Raw genomic sequence first — 18,456 nt, forward strand, 5'->3', positions numbered from 1 at the left:
GCTGGCTTGTCGGCGCGCTGGTGTCTGGCACGCAATTATCCCTTCACCCCTGGCAGGGCCTTTCCTCTGCTGCATTGGAAGTGACGCGTTAGGCCATGCTGGGGCTGGCTGCAAGCAGTCTGTTTTCATTGCTGCCTCTGTTGCTTTGGGTAAGGGACGCAGTCTAAGCTTAAAGTGCCGGTGCACTTTTCACTGTCCATACCGGGCTCCGTAGATGACGGCATCCACATGTGAGAATATGCTGCCTGCTTGTTCTGGGATAATGCATGTAATTTATCTCAGTGCAAAAAATTCACTGGTAAATCTGGAGTAGAAAATCCCATCATTTCTATTTTTTTTTAAAACTGAATTAAAACCTGTTTACCACTTACTTTTCAGTCTTGAAAAATATTGCACAGCCATCCACGTGTTTTTTCTCCTGTTCAGACATGATTTTGGCACGTGACTTTGGTGAGAAAAACCCATCATAGCCCCGTTCCTTCAATGCAGGGGAAAAGAGGGTAAAGTATTGCTCAGTTTCTACTTCCTGTGGAAGAAGGAAGAAAAAAAATCAGCACATAAAGCAGTAAACATAAAATGACACAAAAAGAGCTGAAGATTTTGATCAATGAAAATAGAAACATCTCATATGGATTTACATAATGTCAAACAGCTATAAAACAGATCACAGCACCACCCAGGAAGATTCTGCAGCTGTGACATTAAAATGAAACTGTTAGAAGACAAGGGGGCTAAATTTATACCAGGTCTACTACCACACAAATCTTTCCTTATAACTTCTTGGCCATCTACTGACCTACCTTTCTATTAAGATTTTTTTTTTTCTCTCTTTCTCTTGTTGCAGACACTGATACTAAGTAGAGGAGAAACCTAATGTTTTGGGTAAAGGACTAAGAACCTGGGGAACTGGGTTCAATTCCCACTGCAGCTCCTTGTGACTCTGGGCAAGTCACTTAACTCTCTATTGCCCATTAGAAACAGAGAAAGTACTTGCATATAATAAATGTAAACCGCTTTGGCTGTACCACAGAAAAAGAGCAACCTCCCTTCCTAATGTTCTATTGTTAATTAGTAGTGTTTGTCATATATGTGGATTTTATTATTTTATTTAATTTTTAACTGATGTAAATCGCATTGAAATTGGATTATGCAAACAAATCAAAGAATCTATTAAACTTGAAACTTGAATCCTTCAACCCTTCTTTTGAATTCTTGAGCATGACAGGAAGAAAAATTATAACTGATCCTGGGACTGTTGCAAAAATGTCACTGCTCAGCACCACAATCAACTTACTTAGCTGGAGCAGTATATCAGATTTAAAATTATAAAATTAACATATTTAGAGTTCACCTTTACATAATTACAGTATCCAAGAAAAATTAACACCACAAATCAAAAATGAACAGTCAAGGATCAGGAATAAAATAATCACAGTTAGTGAATACATTAATAATGCCTATTAAAGCAGAGAGAATTAGGAATCAGAGCAATGACTAACCTGTAAGAGGAGAGAAAGGTAAAAATGAAGGAATGGATAGTTGCGCAAGATTGAACATCACACCCAAGGGTGCAAAAAGGGACTTGCTGTGTAGCCAGGAGGTAAAGGCTAAAGAAGGAAAAAATAACCAGGAAAATTGGATAATGGCAGATAAAGACCTGTATGGTTCACCTAGTTAGCCCTATAAGGTGGTTAGAATTGTATGTTCATAAGTTACCTGCCTTTGTGTATGGTTGCACCCTTTGCACGTTACACCCTTCTATGCCTTGCTTACATGTGAAGTCATTTAAGTCTTCCTTTGATTCCCTCTTCATTTTATACAGGGTTTCTTTGCATTTATTGCACGTTTTTGAATTCCACCCCTTCCAGAATATTTCACATATCTATAGCCATCTCCATAAATAAGTATTTTCTGATGTTACTTCTAAGTCTACCTCAGTGGAACCTCATGTCCTGTAGTTCTACTATGTCCTTTCTCTAGCACGTGCCATCACAGCTTAAAAGGGTTTAGCGCGAGATGTCGATGAATTCTGAATGTGAGTGAGCAAAACCACATGCTAAAAAACTTTTTTTTAAAAATTCTGGGAGGGACTGTGTTTAGGAAAGAGAGTGGGCATTTCTGTGTTAATCCAAACACCTACGTTGCTGCACTTTAAATGATTAAACAGGATTAGCATTTGAGCCCTTACCGCCTAGAAAATAGAAACATGATGGCAGATAAAGGCCAAATAGCCCATCTGGTCTGCCCATCCGCAGTAACCATTGTCTCTTTCTTTCTCCGAGAGATCCCACGTGCCTGTCCCAGGCCCTTTTGAATTCAGATGCAGTCTCTGTCTCCACTACCTCTTCTGGGAGACTGTTCCATGCATCTACCACCCTTTCTGTAAAGAAGTATTTCCTTAGATTACTCTGGAGCCTATCTCCTCTTAACTTCCTCATATGCACTGGTTAGAAGCCTCTATTGAAATGAGAGTGGGAGGGAATGTTTGTCTCGAGAAAGCCTTGGGCCCACTTACAATTTGGTCTTGTGAAAAAAGTTTTAAAATAACTTACCTGAGCAGGCTTTCCCCTCATCATTGGCGGGCCGAGTGGCCTTGTACAATATGGTGCTGTTTCCGAAATGGCTATACCGATTCAAGTACTTCCCCTTTTATTGTCTCGTACCACTCGGGTCCAACTTACTAGAGGGCTATAGCGGTTTGTCTTGGGTGGCAAGAGGCCGCGTATGACTTTTCATAGGCTTTGCCTCCCCAGAGAACGGGGGGGGGGGGGGTATGGATTATTGAATATTCAGTGGTATGCAATGACCTGTCAAATGATACATATTAATGATTGGTTTTGAGGTTCCTCTTATTTTTCTGCCACTGCCATAGAATTGTCATTGTTAGTTCCTTACCATATTAGTTATTTATTACATGTGGTGGCCCTGGCCTTCCGTCTGGTGGTGGCACAATATCCTATATTTGCCCCTGCGAGACAGACCTGGCGTTGGGTATGCTGATGTTTGAACATGTCCCCAAAGATTTCTCCCTTTCTCACGCTTCAAGGGAATGGAGACTTTTTGCCAGGTATACACTCTATATCCTTTCAGAGATGGGCCTCTTTGGGGTTATGTTATATTTTTCAGATGTATACAGAAGAGGAGAGATTTGCTTCTTTTGCTTCATTACAGCGTACATTTGGACTTTCTGATGTTGACATTTTTGCATATTTTCAAGTCCGTCATTATATTCGATCTTTGCCTGCTCATCACTTGACGGACATTTGTCATGAGACTCTTTCTGAAATGTTTAGTTTATCTGCACAATTGATCCCTCTTCGCTTCCATCATGTGGGCATTCGTGACAGTCAACCTGGCCCCAACTTTGATATTTTAGCGGTAACCTGGGCTGAGGATTTACAATGTATTATTACTTCTCATCAGATACAGCAGGTTGTAAGAAACTTGAGAAAGGTATCCTCCAACATTCAACACTGGGAACTGCAGTTAAAGTTTATTCTTCGCCTTTACATATCGCCCATAAGAGCTTACCAGATGGGCATTACTCAGAGTCCTCAATGTCCTAAATGTCCTCAAGCAAATGCATCATTGGGACATATGTTTTGGTTCTGCCCTTGTATTCTTCATTTCTGACACTGCTTGGGGTCTTATATTATCTCTCTTTGGGGCCGGCGGTGGTCCCCGACTCCCAGAGCATTATTTGGATTTTATGATGTTGTTTCTCCTAAACCTAAAGGCCTTTCAGCTTTCTTGGCTCCAGCAATGTTGCTTGGAAAGAAGGCTATACTGACACAGTGGCTGACCAGTGATGCCCCAACTTATAGGCAATGGAAATCATTGATGATCATACATGCTTCTTTGGAACGTAGACATTTTACTGATCTTGACACTGGACCGGGCCAATGATTTACTGTGATTTGGGAGCGATTTTGGCTGACCCTTACTCCTATGGCCCGGAGTAGACTCTTGAATTTGTAATTGGTTTGTCTGTTGACCTCTTGTACTCAGGGATTTTTTTTTATGTTTGGGTTTCTGTTGAGGGGGGGAAAGAGGGTTTGGGAGGGATGATTTGGTATAAGTGCACATATGTAAGTATCCTGTTATGTTTTTGCTATGGCTGTTTTTTGTTTCCATGCACGTTGAAAATTAATAAACACATTTAAACATAAAATAACTTACCTGAAATTATACTTCACTTCACTTAAAGAAAAGGAAAGTTTATGTAATGGATGCTGAGAAAGCTATTCAGGTAAAAAACATTTAATATTTAAATTAGAAGAAGGAAAGAAGCCTTTGAAGAAGGAAAGAAGCCTTGGAACCCCTTCAGGAGCAAACTTTCAGTTTTCCAACTGGAAAACGTAATTACTTTATAGGAAAACCTCCTCTTACCATGGTAGAACAAACAGTCTCTAATTACCATCACAGTTATCTCCTTTAAATTCATAAATTTCAAAACATTATAATCTGATAAAAACATTTAATGGAGAAATTAGGTTCTTACCTGCTAATTTACTTTCTTTTAGCCTCTCCAGCCCGGTATAGAAACGAGGCAGTCATTCCAATCTTTGCCACCTCCTGATCCACCAAGGACTAGTAATTAGATTCATGATCCAGGACACACTTGGGCCACCAAAAAATGGCGTAAGCCACCAGCCCCCCACAAATAGCTTCCTGGACCCCTAAGGTCGAGACATCAAAATTCTGTTTAAAAATGGGCTCTAACTTACGCTCCTCAGAGTCCTGTAAGGCAGAACCGCCCTCAACAGGCACGGTATGCTGCTTAGCAAGCGCTGAGACCACCGCGTCCACCACTGGCAACTTTAAGGTATCCTTATTCCCCTCTGGGATGGGATACAAACGAGTCATGGCGCACGCTAACCGAAATGGTGCCTCCGGCATATTCCACTGCGCCAGGACGATATCCCGAATAATCTGATACTTAGGAAAAGAGTGGGAAGCAGCACGGATCCCCCTAAGAGGGTCCCCCACACGTGGGGTCTCCGGTGGCACCTCTTCGAAATGCAGCACCAAGGAGACCTACTGAATCAGGTCTGGCAGCACATCCCTCTAAAAAAGGCGCACCATGGACACCTCTTTGCCGTAAATCAGGAAACCTGCTGCCCCGCTGCCAGTGGCTGTCCCCTTGAGAGGATCCTGGAATTCCTCAAAAGGGTCCAGGTCCTCAGCCAGGCCGACACACTCCTCAGACCACAAACCTTCATCACAAGCCACCCTCAGGCACTTGGATGAGGGAAGAGGAAGAGGGGATGCCAAAGATGTAGAGGGAGGCAAAGCCACAGGGGGTGCGGAGGGACACCCCCCTCCCCCGACACCCCCTGGGCGCACAAGGGACCCCAGCCGCCTGAAAATAGGCTCTGCACAAAGCAAAAATAAAATCAGAAGAAAAAACCCCAGGGGACTCCCTGCCACAGCAGGGGACCCAGCAGAAACCTGCCCCTGTGTTTCCAATACAGGGGGAAGGCCACCTGAGGTTGCAGACAAAATGGAGGGGCCTGCCTGTAAAAATGGCAAAGTTCCCGCCAAAAACAACCCCTCCAGAGCTTGTAGCGGCTGGGAAGCGTGAACAGTCTCAGCTGCTAAAGGAGACAAGCTGGCATCAGCTGTTAAAGAAACAGCTAAGAGGGAATCCCTCAATTGCTCCATACGCGACATAGCTAGAAGAAAAAGTGCCGGTTAGTTGAAAAATACAGTAAAATACAGCAAATTTAAAGGGAAAGCAACCCTTCAAACCGACACTACCACTGGATTTTTTTTTCCACAGAACATTCTGGCTCTCAAAGCAATATGCCTTGCTTGAATTAGGGCACAAGGCTTACTGCTGAGGCATCTCAAAAAAAATGCTGGGGAGGTAGAGGAAAGTGGGAGAAGGGAACCAGCATGAGACCCGTCGAGTTTGACACCCCCGAGGTCAGACGGACCCCCAAACAGGGCCCACCCAAGCTCAATCCGGCACAGAAACGGGGGCCAGGATCCCTAAACAAATTCCAACAGCCCTACCAAGGAAGATGGGTACAGCTCCTCACACCTGCTGAGACTGAAAGAAGACTGATAGGAATAGGGAAAGGCACCTATTATGTACTATTCCACAGTTTTGTTTCAGTCTCCACCTACTGGTCACGATGAGATATATACCCGCTTGTAAGATACCTATACCGGTCTAGAGAGTTGCTAAAGAAAAACCCTTTTATATGAACGCCTATCTTCACTGTGGAATACACGTCAACTCAGTCCCACCAACAGTGACCAGTGTTTCACTAACTGCTGCATCAGGGTAGGTAAGAACGCACTGAAATTGGCATCAACTTAACATGCTCAAAAGGTTCTGCAGAGTTGATGCATGTTCTGATATGAAGATAAGTGTTCATATAAAATATTTTTGAACATTTTTTGTCCGATATAACTTTATAAAATTTATGAATTTAAAGAAAATACCTTTGATGGTCATTAGAGACTGCTTATTCAACCATGATAAGTGGAAGGAGTTTTTTGAGCCTAAATTACCCTTTCCAGCCAGAGAGCTCAGGGTTTGGTTCTGATGGGGTTCTGAGGTTTTTTTCCTTTCTCTAATTTAAATAATGTTAAATGCTTTATACCTGCATTTTTTTCTGTGGGTTGTAAAGTTGTGGTTTGAGTGTATTATTTGCTTCATGGCTTTTTTGGTGAGTAGAGAAAAAGGTTATTTTTCTACCCTTAACCCTTGATCTGGAGAGTGGTTAGAGCTACAGCCTTGGCATCCTGAGGATGTGGGTTCAAACCCTGCACTGCTCCTTGTGACCCTGGGCAAGACATTTAATTCTCCACTGCCCCAAGTACATTAGATAGATTGTGAGCTTTTGGGTACTGTGGTACCATCAGTTTGCCTGCTTGCTTTGGTGAGGGATGGCAGAAGGAAGGAGAATAAGAAGGTCAAGCTAGCAGTGGGAACAGTAAGAACCAAATCAACATTAGCACCTATAACATTTGGTGGTGGGGGGACTGTTTCCCCATGCTAATCCCATGCTATACCAGACACACATACATACACACCGAAAAGCAATCTAGTTTTGTTAAAATATTGTGGATTACAATGTCAGTGCATATTGACCTCTGGCTGTCACACATTCTACCTACACAAAGGTCTCTATAAAGTTGAGTGTTGAAACAAAACTATACAATGAGGACTTTAACCTTTGTGTACTCTACAGTATGCAGAAAATGTGAAATACACATCGCCCTTGACTACCCCACTGTTATTGTCAAAAGGCCCAAAAAGTGAAGGGAAAAAAATAAGACATTAATATTCGATAGTTGAAAGATCTTGATCTTTATCTTGTCAGGAGCTGAACTTGTACTGGTTTCACGGACAGCATACTTTTATCTCGCCACACAGAACAGGTAGATCTTCCAGGATAAAGGGCAAAAGCCAATTTACCAATCTGGAGAAAAGAACCACTACATGGATAGGTACAATGGCTCACTAGTTAAGAAGCCGACCATAACATTAGTAAGCATTTTGTGCATGAGTGTTAGGATATCCTGGGTGCCCCTGTTTCTCCTACTAAAGAAACCATAACACAAACATACTGTGCATGGGTAAAAAGCTAAAAATGTTCCTTTCATTTGACTGCAAACTGTCCTGAAGGCTCATTCCACATGTGAATAGCACATTTTGAAAAACTACCTATGTGAGAAAGGGTATAGAGATTCTCTTACTCAATCCCATGCCAAAGCTCAAAGAAAATGAAGCACAGGAACCCTCACCTGAAGGCTAATGATATCCGCATCCCAGTTGACGATTTCTTCCATGATTCCCTTTTTCCTGTATTCCCAGTTTAATGCCCAGGAGGGGCAGTAGCCATATAGCTGCCGGGTGGCATATTTATCACACAACACATTGTAACACATGACTGTGAATGAGGCTGGTGGGACGAAATGAGGGAGAAAACTGATAAGTGCAGGCTAAATACTGTACATTACTCAAAGCAACACAAAAAAACAGCCTCCACTCAGTGTTATCTGTCTTTATCTGTTACTGTGTTAAGTCAGGGTAGCAAAACAAAGCAAAAAATTAAACTTAAATAAAAGACACACACACTCTTACACTTGTCTCAGATTAGTTTCTCAAGTGGGTTGATGAAAGAGATAAGAAATTCAGGATGGTATTTAGACTGCAGGTTTACAGATCAGAGGCAGATAGCAAGTACTGTATGTGCCATAGGCCAGGATTCACTAACCTGCCTGATCGGGCCCAATCTGGGCCCGATCCGAGCAGGTCCGACGAATTCAGCAAACTCCAACATGCAGATGAGGGCGATCGGAGGAAAGCCCCCATCTGCAGGCACGGATCGCGTTATAGCGATCCCCACGCATGCACAGACCATCTGTAGATGGTCTGAGCATGTGCGGGACCTCTGAGGCGTCGGAGTTGGGTTTTTTGGGGGGGTTTTTCTTCTTCTATTTGAGCGCAGCCAGGAAACCTCCTCAGGGCTGGCATAGATTTTTTAAAATAGGCGATCCAGGAACTTTTGGGAGCCCATGGTTTTAATCCGCTTAAGCCTACGGGTTAAAACCACGGGCTTGCAGTGCGGGGAAGGGTGGGAGAGTTGGGGCAGGCAGGCAGGCACGTTCGTGGCTGCAGGAGGCATTCGGGGCAGCAGGAGATCGGGACTGACAGGGCAGAGAGCAGGGCTGCAGAAGGCAGGGCAGTCGCAAAGGGCTTCAGCGACTGGTCCTCAGAAGTCGCTTTTATTTGATCGGCCAGCCCAGTCGGTATTGCAGGGTTTTGTTTAGTGAATCACATCCCTGCCTACTTTGCATGACGTTACCCTCATTTGCATGCACGGATCGGAGGATGGTTAGAAGACAGGTAAGTGAATAGAGCCAGGGTTGCTAAGGGGTCGCAAACTGATTGGTACACGATCGGTTTGCTTTGTGAATCTAGCCCACAGTTGGGAAATTGAGGACCTTATGAAGGCATCCATTTTTTTAGCAAATCGGACATGTTTAGGTTGATGGTGCAGATGTCGATGCTTCCAACTCTAGACTGTTACAGATTGTGTGTGGTTAAACCAGGCTGACCTTAAAATCAATTCATGTGGATTTTAGTCCTTCCTTTGCTTAGCTGCCTTCGCTGGTTGCAGATTCAGGGAAGGATTAGGTTTAAACTGCTCTATTTTGCTTTTTCAGCTTTGCAAAGTGAGGGACCTGTTTATTTGGACAGGAAACTGAATCAATATGTACCTTTCCTGGCAGCTGCAATCAAATCAGAGGGGCCTTTTTTTGTGGTGCTATTACTGAGACAGCTACAAACTAACCAGGGTATTTTCAGTAGCGACTCCACAGTTGTGCAATAATGAGCAGTTCTATAAAATGTTTAAAAAGCATGGCTGTTCAAGTAGGATTGTGGCTGGTGGGGGAAAGCATTATTGCTGACAGAGTTACATACTTAGACCTGAGAAGTGTATGCAAGGAGGGTGAGGTTCTCTCCCCACCCAGATGTTTTTATATATGTAGATTTTAGTTTAACATACATCACTTTGATTCTGTAGAGCAGGGGTGCCCACACTTTTTGGGCTTGCGAGCTACTTTTTAAATGACCAAGTCAAAATGATCTACCAACAATAAAATTAAAAAAAAACACAAAGCACACTGTACACATAGAAAATGTTAATTATCATTCCTATTTCAGGGTTTTTCAAAGAGGTCAAAGCAGATGACTCTAAGCACTATCACCTCAGTAACAACCATACAAAAATAGACAAATATACCCCCTCCCTTTTTACTAAACCACGATAGCAGTTTTTAGCGCAGGGAGCTGCGCTGAATGCCCAGCGCTGCTCTCGACACTCATAGGCTCCCTGCGCTAAAAACCTCTATTGCGGTTTAGTAAAAGGGGACCTTAGTGTAAAATATAGACAGCAGATATAAATTCAGACACATTTTGATCACTAAATTTAAAATAAAATCATTTTTCCTACCTTGTCTGATGATTTCATGAGTCTCTGGTTGCACTTTCTTCTTCTGACTGTGCATCCAATCTTTCTTCCCTTCTTTTAGCCTGTATGCTTCCTCTCCTGCAGACCTCATTCCTTCCCCCAACTTTTCCTTCCTCTTCCCTGCCCTTTCTTTCTCTCTGCCTCCCTTTCTTTTTTTTCTGTTTCTCTTCTTTCCTTCTGTCTCCCTGCCTGCCCTTTTTCTTTTTCTCCCTACCCTCCCCCAAGCCACTGCCACTGCCATTGCCATTGGGGATCAGAACCCAAACGCCACCAATAACAGGCCTCAAGCTCTCCCTGCTTCGGCCAACCAGCATTCCTCTCCCCGATGTCAATTCTGCCGTCGGGAAGAGGAAGGCTGATCAGCCCAAGATCGTGATCAACCTATTGGGGGAAATGCTGCCGGGTCCTGCCTTCGCGGAAACAGAAAGTAGGCAGGACCCGGCAGGAACAAGAACAAATGCTTCACTAACCTGTCTCCCTTATTAGCCCGTAGCAAACGCTTGCTTCAGGGCTCTCAACATGTGCGTGCAGGCTTCCCTTCTCCCCCCCCCCCTCCCCGGACATAACTTCCGGTTTCGGAGGGAAGAGAAGAGAAGCCTGTACGCACACGTTAGAGCCCGGAGCATAAGTTCGCTAGGGGCTGAAATCTCCAAGCCGGTTTTTTTTTTTTTTGGGGGGGGGGGGGTTTAATGTTCAGCAGCAGCAGATGACAGCTGGGCGGCCCGCCCAGCTAAAAGGCCCTAGGGAGAACACTGGAGAGGAAGGCTGATCGGCCCGTAGATCAGGACGGCAACACGAGTGCGATCGACTCGAGTTGCCTTCCTGAGCTACTGGTCGATCGCGATCGACGCGTTGGGCACCCCTGCTGTACAGCATTTAGGTGGTATATAAGAATTCAGCATTCTAAAATCTGTATTTTTGGTATACTGTGACATGAATGAACCTCACTCTCATGACAAGGTAAGTTAAGTACATTTTTAGTCTCAGATTTATTTCTAGGGCTTTTTTGGATGGGGGAGAGAAGGAGGCTGTTTCATCCTCCTCCTCTGGGCTTCTGGCAATCAGAACCAGGACTAAAGAGCTGGCACCAAAATCACTTATTATAACGTCCTAGAAGTTCCCCCTCTCAATTTTAGATCTAATCTGGTCACTTTGGTGACAGGCCTTATATGTAAGCTATGCAGCAGAGCCCTTTAAGGAATCTTCAGTCATAGAGATTTAAAGGGCTTTGGGGCTGTTGCTGCGTGGCTTTGTAAAACTGGCTGTAAGTGTTGCCACTGTGCAATGAGCACAACTTTTTCTCCATTCCCTAGGGTTGTGCTCCCTGCCTCCAGAATGACCAATATGGGCAGCAGATAAGAGTAGAGGTAGATTATAGGGATGGGATTAGAGGTAAGTTACAAAATTAATCAGGGACCACTGTTCAGGCACTAGGCCTAATGGGCCGCCGCGGGAGCGGACCGCTGAGCAAGATGGACCTCTGGTCTGACTCAGCAGGGGCAACTTCTTATGTTCCTCTTAGAAAAACTGACCTGGGAAAACAATCAAAGTCCTTTATACAGCGGAACCAATGAACTATCAAGTTTGCTCAGTAGTGATCTTCACTGTAGCTGCATCATCCCAAATAACTTCCTTTTTTGGAGCTTAAGATATAGAATGCACTTCCACAAAGAGAAATGCTGGCAAGGGGTATTTAAAAAAAAAATTTTTTTTACTTAACACGGCATACATGAAAACTGGTACAATTTCTATACTCATTGGCCACATTATGTGCAATCAAGGTATCAAGGAAGTATTCTTAATCAGATCAGTGGTGTCTTATATTAGTAAGACTATTTCTATAGAGGGTGGTGGTAAATGGTACCCCCTCAGAAACGTCGGAAGTGACCAGTGGAGTGCCACAGGGCTCGGACTTGGGTACGATACTGTTTAATATCTTTGTACGAGACCTGCCTCACGGACTTTGAGGTAAAATTACATTATTCCCCGATGGCACTAAGCTATGCAACGTGGTTGACAGCGCAACCGTGCCCGACACTATGAGGCGGGACCTACTTTTACTGGAACAATGGTCTAATACTTGGCAACTGAGTTTCAATGCCAAAAAGTGTAAGGTTATGCACCTTGGTAACGGTAACCCCAGCAGAACATACACCCTGAATGGTGAAACCTTAACAAAAACTGTCGCGGAACGGGACCTGGGTGTAATCATTAGCAAAGATATGAAGACTGTGGTATAAATTATTATCTGGATACTTGAATAAAAAACCAAAGTGTGGTCTAAGAGACATTTAGAGCATTGAGATTAAGCATCAGATTTCTGCATCTCAATGGCCACGAATTTGGTCTTGGAGGATGAGATGTACAGTGTCAGCATCTATGAGACAAACTTGGTTCTTTTTGTTGCATAGAGTGTTTTGGACCCCTGTTAGATTACAAAAGTTGGATAGTTCCAAGTCTAATAAATGCTGGCATTGTAATCTGGTACCAGGGACATTAGACCATCTACTTTATTATTGTCCCTTCATTAAGTCATTTTGGGATTCAATTTGGGCTCAAATAAATTCTTTATTGGAAAATCATGTTGCGCTCACATATGATACTGTTTTATTTGGAATGGCTATGAGAAAAAAGAGTCAAATTTCGTCACATAACAACAAACTTTTATTAGTTATGACAGGGGTAGCCATTCAACATATTACCAATAATTGGAAAAATCATAAGAATCTTAACTATACATTCTGGTGGAATTCGTTGTGCCATATATTTAAGACAGAAAGAGTAATAGCAGTACAAAAAGGGACATATAATAACTTTACAAAGATATGGGGGCCATTGGAAAAATATTGTGATGAATAGACATTGTTTCCTTCTGTTCCTTTTCTTTTCTTTCTTAGCTTTATGGGTGTCAGGTCAAAAGCGCACCGGTACAAAGGCGCGCGCAGACAACTGAGCGCAATGCGGAGGCGTGCGCCAAAGAAAATGACTGTTTTAAAGGGCTCCAACGGGGGGTGGGGGGGAACCCCCCCACTTTACTTTATACAGATTGCGCCGCGTTGTGGGGCGTTGTGGGGGGCTTGAGGGGTTGTAACCAGTGCTCCCTCTAAGCGGGCGGGTGTTGTGAGCAAACTTTTTTCGCTGTGAGCTACAAATATCGGGCGCCAGCAAGTTATGAGCCAACTCGCCCGATTCTCCTCTCGCCGCCCTGCCATCTGCCGTACGCCGTGCGCTGTGACGAGAAACTTGTGCGCTGCGATGTAATATTTTGTGCGCCAGCGCACGCCAGCGCAGCTTAGCGGGAACACTGGTTGTAACCCCCACATTTTACTGAAAACTTCACTTTTTCCCTAAAAAACAGGGAAACAGTTAAGTTTCCAGTATAATGAGGGCGGTTACAACCCCCCAAGATCTGTATTAAGTAAAGTGTGGGGGGTTCCCCAACAAAACCCCCTGTCGGAGCCCCTAAAAACACTCTTTTTCTTCGGCGCACGATTCCGTCTTGCGCTCAGTTGTCGGCGCGCACCTTTGTCTTCGGCGGTTTTGTCTATGAACCAATTTTATGTAGCACACTCAAAGGGGGAGGGTGGATTTTGGATGTAATTAAATATGAGAAGTTATAATATTGTTGTATAATATTGCATATTCTACCTTAATTGAGCATGGGATGAAGGGGGGAGGGTGGGAATTTTACATTATTATAGTTCATATGTTAGATAATTACAGTGCTATATTGAAACTATTTTTATGATACAGTTTTATGCACTTATTGTTTGATTTGAAAATGAATAAAGATTTTAAAAAAATAAATAAATAAAAGATATGAAGACTGCCACTCAAGTGGAGAAGGCTTCAGCCAAGGCTAGAAAATTCTGGGTTGCATCCGAAGAAGTTTTGTCAGCCGAGAGCCTGAAGTCATAATGCCGTTGCACAGGTCCATGGTGAGACCACAAATGGAGTACTGTGTTCAGTTTTGGAGGCCACATTATCAAAAGGATGTGAAGAGAATGGAATCGGCTCAGTGAATGGCCACTAAGATGGTCTCAGGACTCAAGGATCTCCCATATGAAGAACGTCTAAGCAGGCTGCAGTTATATTCTCTTGAGAAACACAGAGAGAGGGGAGACATGATAGAGACGTTCAAATATCTTACAGGCCGTACAGAGGTGGAGGAAGATATGAGGTGGAGGAAGATATCCTTTTTCCTACGACAACAAGAGGCATCTGCTCAAACTCAAGGGTGGGAGATTTCATGGTGACATCAGGAAGTACTTCTTCACCGAAAGGGTGGTTGATCGTTGGAATGGCCTTCCACGTCAGGTAGTTGAGGCCAGCAACATGCTCGACTTCAAGAAACGATGGGATAAACATCTGGGCTCACTTAAGGGAATTGCTTAGAGGGAGGGTTCTTTTAAGGAGAGGGTTCTTTTGAGTGGGCAGACATGTTGGGCCGACGGCCCTTTTCTGCCATCATACTCTATGTTTCTATATCTTTCTACTATATTTCCTTGGTCCCTAGCATGAGAGCATTAATATTTAATGCATGCCACCTAAGAACCTGACTTTCTAACATTTTAAAACTTTTTTTTTTTTTTAACTTGTAGTATTTGTAATATTTAGTGCCCTGAGATTCTATCTTGACAGCTTGACCACCATTAGTGGACGGAGATCCAGAGGTTTAATAACCTCTTTCCCTTCCCAGCAATCTATTTCGTGTCCCTTTTACAGGCTTGTCAACGTTCAGTCCTCAAGGGCTGCAAACAGGCCAGATTGTCAAGATATTATAATTTACCTTTTTATTGTACTATACCATGAGTAATTTAAATCAAATTTAATAAACAAATGTGTATGAGAGATTTGCACACAATTGAATTGGTCAACATGCACCACTCATATGCATATTCATTAGAGATGTTCAGAAAATCTGGCCCCTTTTATGGCCCTTGAAAGCTGAACTTGGCAAGCTTCCCCCCCCCCCCAAAGTGACATATTTCAAAAAAGGTCAAAACTTTAACAAACAAAATGGAATACACAGCAGTTACCTGACGGCAGAATTTGGTCTCTCTCTTTCAGTGTAATCCATGGCCTCTGAGGAAGCTGCTCTGGATGAACTAAAAAAGAAGATATATGTTCATTTTATTTCTAAATATATATCACTAAAATTAAAATCTATGAATTTCAACAAAGAACCCATAAAATGTGGCTTACAAATGCCAAAACCTGAAATTAAGATAAAGGAGATGGCTTTTAAGGCAATATTAGTGGCAAATAGCAAAGGGCTCCTTTTACTAAGGTGTGTTAATGATTAGAGTGTGCTAAATATTAAGAAGACTATTTTATTCCTATGGGCTTCTTGAATTTAGTGCATGCTAATTGTTAGCACATCTTAGTAAAGGGAATCCAAAGTAACTTATTTTGATATATTATTTGGGTTGAAGATCAAGTGAGTGCATAGTATCTTACAAAGGCTAAGGTCACACAACTTTCTTCCTCAATATCTTAAGACAGGGGTCCTCAAAAACAGTCCTTGAAGTCCTTAACCCAGCCTGGTTTACAGGATTTCCACAATGAATATCTTTGAGATCTATTTGTATGTAATAAAAGCAAAAGAAGACCATCAATATGGAGAGAATGACACTGAGGTCCCAGGCAATGGCAGGAGGCTTGAGTGGAGGCTTAGTATAGCAAAGGCCCTTCATAAATCTAGAAACCAAAGGATGCACAAATAATAGTTTCTTATCCAATGGGGAATGAAAGGCACAGATAGCACTGAGAAGAAATGTACTGTAGAAGTCTTGAGTCCACAACTGGAAAGGTGAAGGTAATCCAAAATGGATGGCAGAGGACAAATGATTGGATCTAGGGAGTAGAGATTACACCAGACAGTTAAGTGAGTCCATTTGAAATGATAGAATTGTTGTGTGGAAAGTTCTCTAGAAGCTTCAATAGCAGCTGACACTGGTGCAGATAAGATCTACTTGCTGTGAGTGCTAACGAACACAGATTGGGATGGAGGAGAGACCTTTCATTTTATGTAATGCTGGAAACAACTGTAGTGTGATGGGTTCCCAAACACTGAGCTGTAAGAGGAGAGGAAACCATGGTTAAAGTGGCCAACGGAGCACAATAAGAATCATGGTAGCTTGATCTTGGTGAAGTTTAAATAGAGTTTTCCTGGCAAGAGATATTGGAGGGTATGCATAGAGGTCCCTCCAATCTAGGAAAAAGGCATCTGAGTCTAGACGACTGGGAGTGTAGAGTCTGGAGCAAAAGGGTAGAAATTTGTTGTTGTGGGGAGGAAGCAAAGAGATCCACTTTGGGGGTTCCCCAGTTTGAAAAGATATGACACAAGATAGATGTGTGGAGAGAAAATTCATGAGGTTGAAAGAGTCTGCTCAGTTTGTTTGCTAAGATATTCTGTTTCCCTGCCAGATAAACTGCGTTGAGCAGGATGTTGTGAGCAACTGCCCAGGACCATATTTGTATCACTTCCTGGCAGAGAGGGTGAAACCCTGTGCCTCCTTGTTTGTTCAAGTAGAACGTGCAACTTGATTGCTGGTGCGAATGAAGACTACTAGATTCTGTAAACAATCTTGAAAGATGTAAAGGGCATTTTGGACTGCACAAAGCTCTCAAAAGATTGATGTGGACTGCTTTCTTGTGAGAAGACCAGACACCTTGGGTGTGTAGGCCATTGAAGTGAGCTCCCCAGCCTATCATGGAAGCATCTGTGGTGATAATAATTAAACTGCCGCAGAAGCCACGGTATTCCTATCCGCTCGAAGTGTCTCAATTTTACCAGGGAAGCCTGTTGGCTCAAGGCCCATGCCTAGAGCCTGTGCCACCATTGCTGGAGTTAATAGGTTTTCCTTGCCACTATGGCAGCCACTGGACACAATGGTGAACTGGAATCCAGATGGGGAGTGAAATTGTACCCCAAAGCAGCATGTGTTCCTTCTCTATGCTGCAACATAAGGCTAACTTCCCCAGAGCACCGATAGCTAAATCCTTTGCTGTGCCATGGAGAATGATTGGGCCGACAAGGGAACAGCCTTAATCACCTCCTTGCTCTTTGTATGAGGCATTGCTGGAAATGCTGAAATTAAAAAATGCTTAGAAGAGTCAAGGGTAAGCCAAACGGAGAACCTTCACATCACACATCGACATCATGCCATCATCTTGACACACACCCTCCCCTCCTTTTCATGGTTTAATTTTGCCTCTTTGGCAAAATCCTCCCCAAATTCTCTTGGTCAGCATTGCTTTAAAGCTAAACCAAAATAATCAATTTTCCAGCACTTAAGAACACAAGAAGAGCCATACTGGGTCAGACTAATGGTCTATCTAGCCCAGTCTCCTGTTTCCAACAGTGGCCAATCCATGTCTGTCTCAATAGCAGACTATGGACCTTTCCTCCAGGAACTTGTCCAAATCTTTCTTAAACCTAGCTAGGTTAACTGCTGTAACCACCTCCTCTGACAAAGAGTTCCAGAGCTTAACTATTTTTTGAATAAAAACTATTTCCTCCTATTTGTTTTAAAAGTATTCCCATGTAATTTCCCCTGGTTTTTGTACTTTGGGAAAGAGTGAAAAATCTTAATCCCTTTCCCACATTAAGAGTTAAAAATTGATTCACCCTTACCAGTTCTACACCACTCAGGATTTTGTAGACCTCAATCTTATGGGGGAAAGGGAATGAGACTTGTATACTGCCTTTTTGTAGTTATACAAACATACTCAAAGCAGTTTACATACAGGTACTTCAAGCATTTTCTCTATCTGTCTCAGTGGGCTCTCAATCTATCAAATGTATCTGGGGGAATGGAAGATAAAGTGGTTTGCCCAGGGTCACAGGGAGCAGCACAGGGTTTGAACCCACAACCTCAGGGTTTTGAGGCTATAGCTCTAACCACTACACCATACTCTCCTCCTCAGACTTATCCCCCCTTAACCGTCTCTTTCCCCAGCTGAAGACCCCAACCTCTTTAGTCTTTCCTCATATGACAGATCTATCTATCTCCTTTATCATTTTGGGTGCTCTTTTTTGAACCTTGTCTAATTCCACTATATCTTTTTTGAGACACAGAAACCAAAACTGTGCGCAATACTCAAGGTGAGGACACACCATGGAGCAATACAAAGGCATTATAATATTCTCGGTCTTATTTACCATCCCTTTCCTAATAATTCCTAGTATCCTATTTCCTTTTTTTGCCATAGCCACCACAAATTGGGCAAAAAGATATCAGCATAGAGTCTAGAATGATACCCAGCTCTTTCTCTTGGGTGCTGACTCCTAACATGTATTCTAGCATCAGGTAACTATGATTTGGGTTATTTTTCCTGATGAGCATCACTTTGCATTTGTCTAAATTAAATTTCATCTCTCATTTGGATGCCTAGTCTTCCAATGCCTAAGATCTGCTTGCACTTTTTTCAGTTCTCATATGTTTTGACAACTATG

General features: G+C 43.0%; 1 protein-coding gene across 6 annotated transcripts in view; it reads right to left on the reverse strand.

Annotated features, from left to right (window-relative positions):
* CNOT6L (CCR4-NOT transcription complex subunit 6 like) overlaps positions 1-18,456 on the reverse strand; it is a 188,195-nt gene that overhangs the window by 41,283 nt on the left and 128,456 nt on the right. For all 6 annotated transcript variants that reach the window (XM_033963350.1, XM_033963321.1, XM_033963340.1 and 3 more), the window contains 3 exons: positions 15,035-15,103; positions 7,762-7,919; positions 372-526 (listed from right to left, as the gene is read on the reverse strand). In XM_033963350.1, coding sequence (XP_033819241.1) covers positions 372-526; positions 7,762-7,919; positions 15,035-15,103 — 382 coding nt within the window. The remainder of the gene's footprint in view (positions 1-371; positions 527-7,761; positions 7,920-15,034; positions 15,104-18,456) is intronic.

Source organism: Geotrypetes seraphini, chromosome 1, assembly GCF_902459505.1.
Source record: "Geotrypetes seraphini chromosome 1, aGeoSer1.1, whole genome shotgun sequence".
NCBI classification, from domain to species: domain Eukaryota; kingdom Metazoa; phylum Chordata; class Amphibia; order Gymnophiona; family Dermophiidae; genus Geotrypetes; species Geotrypetes seraphini.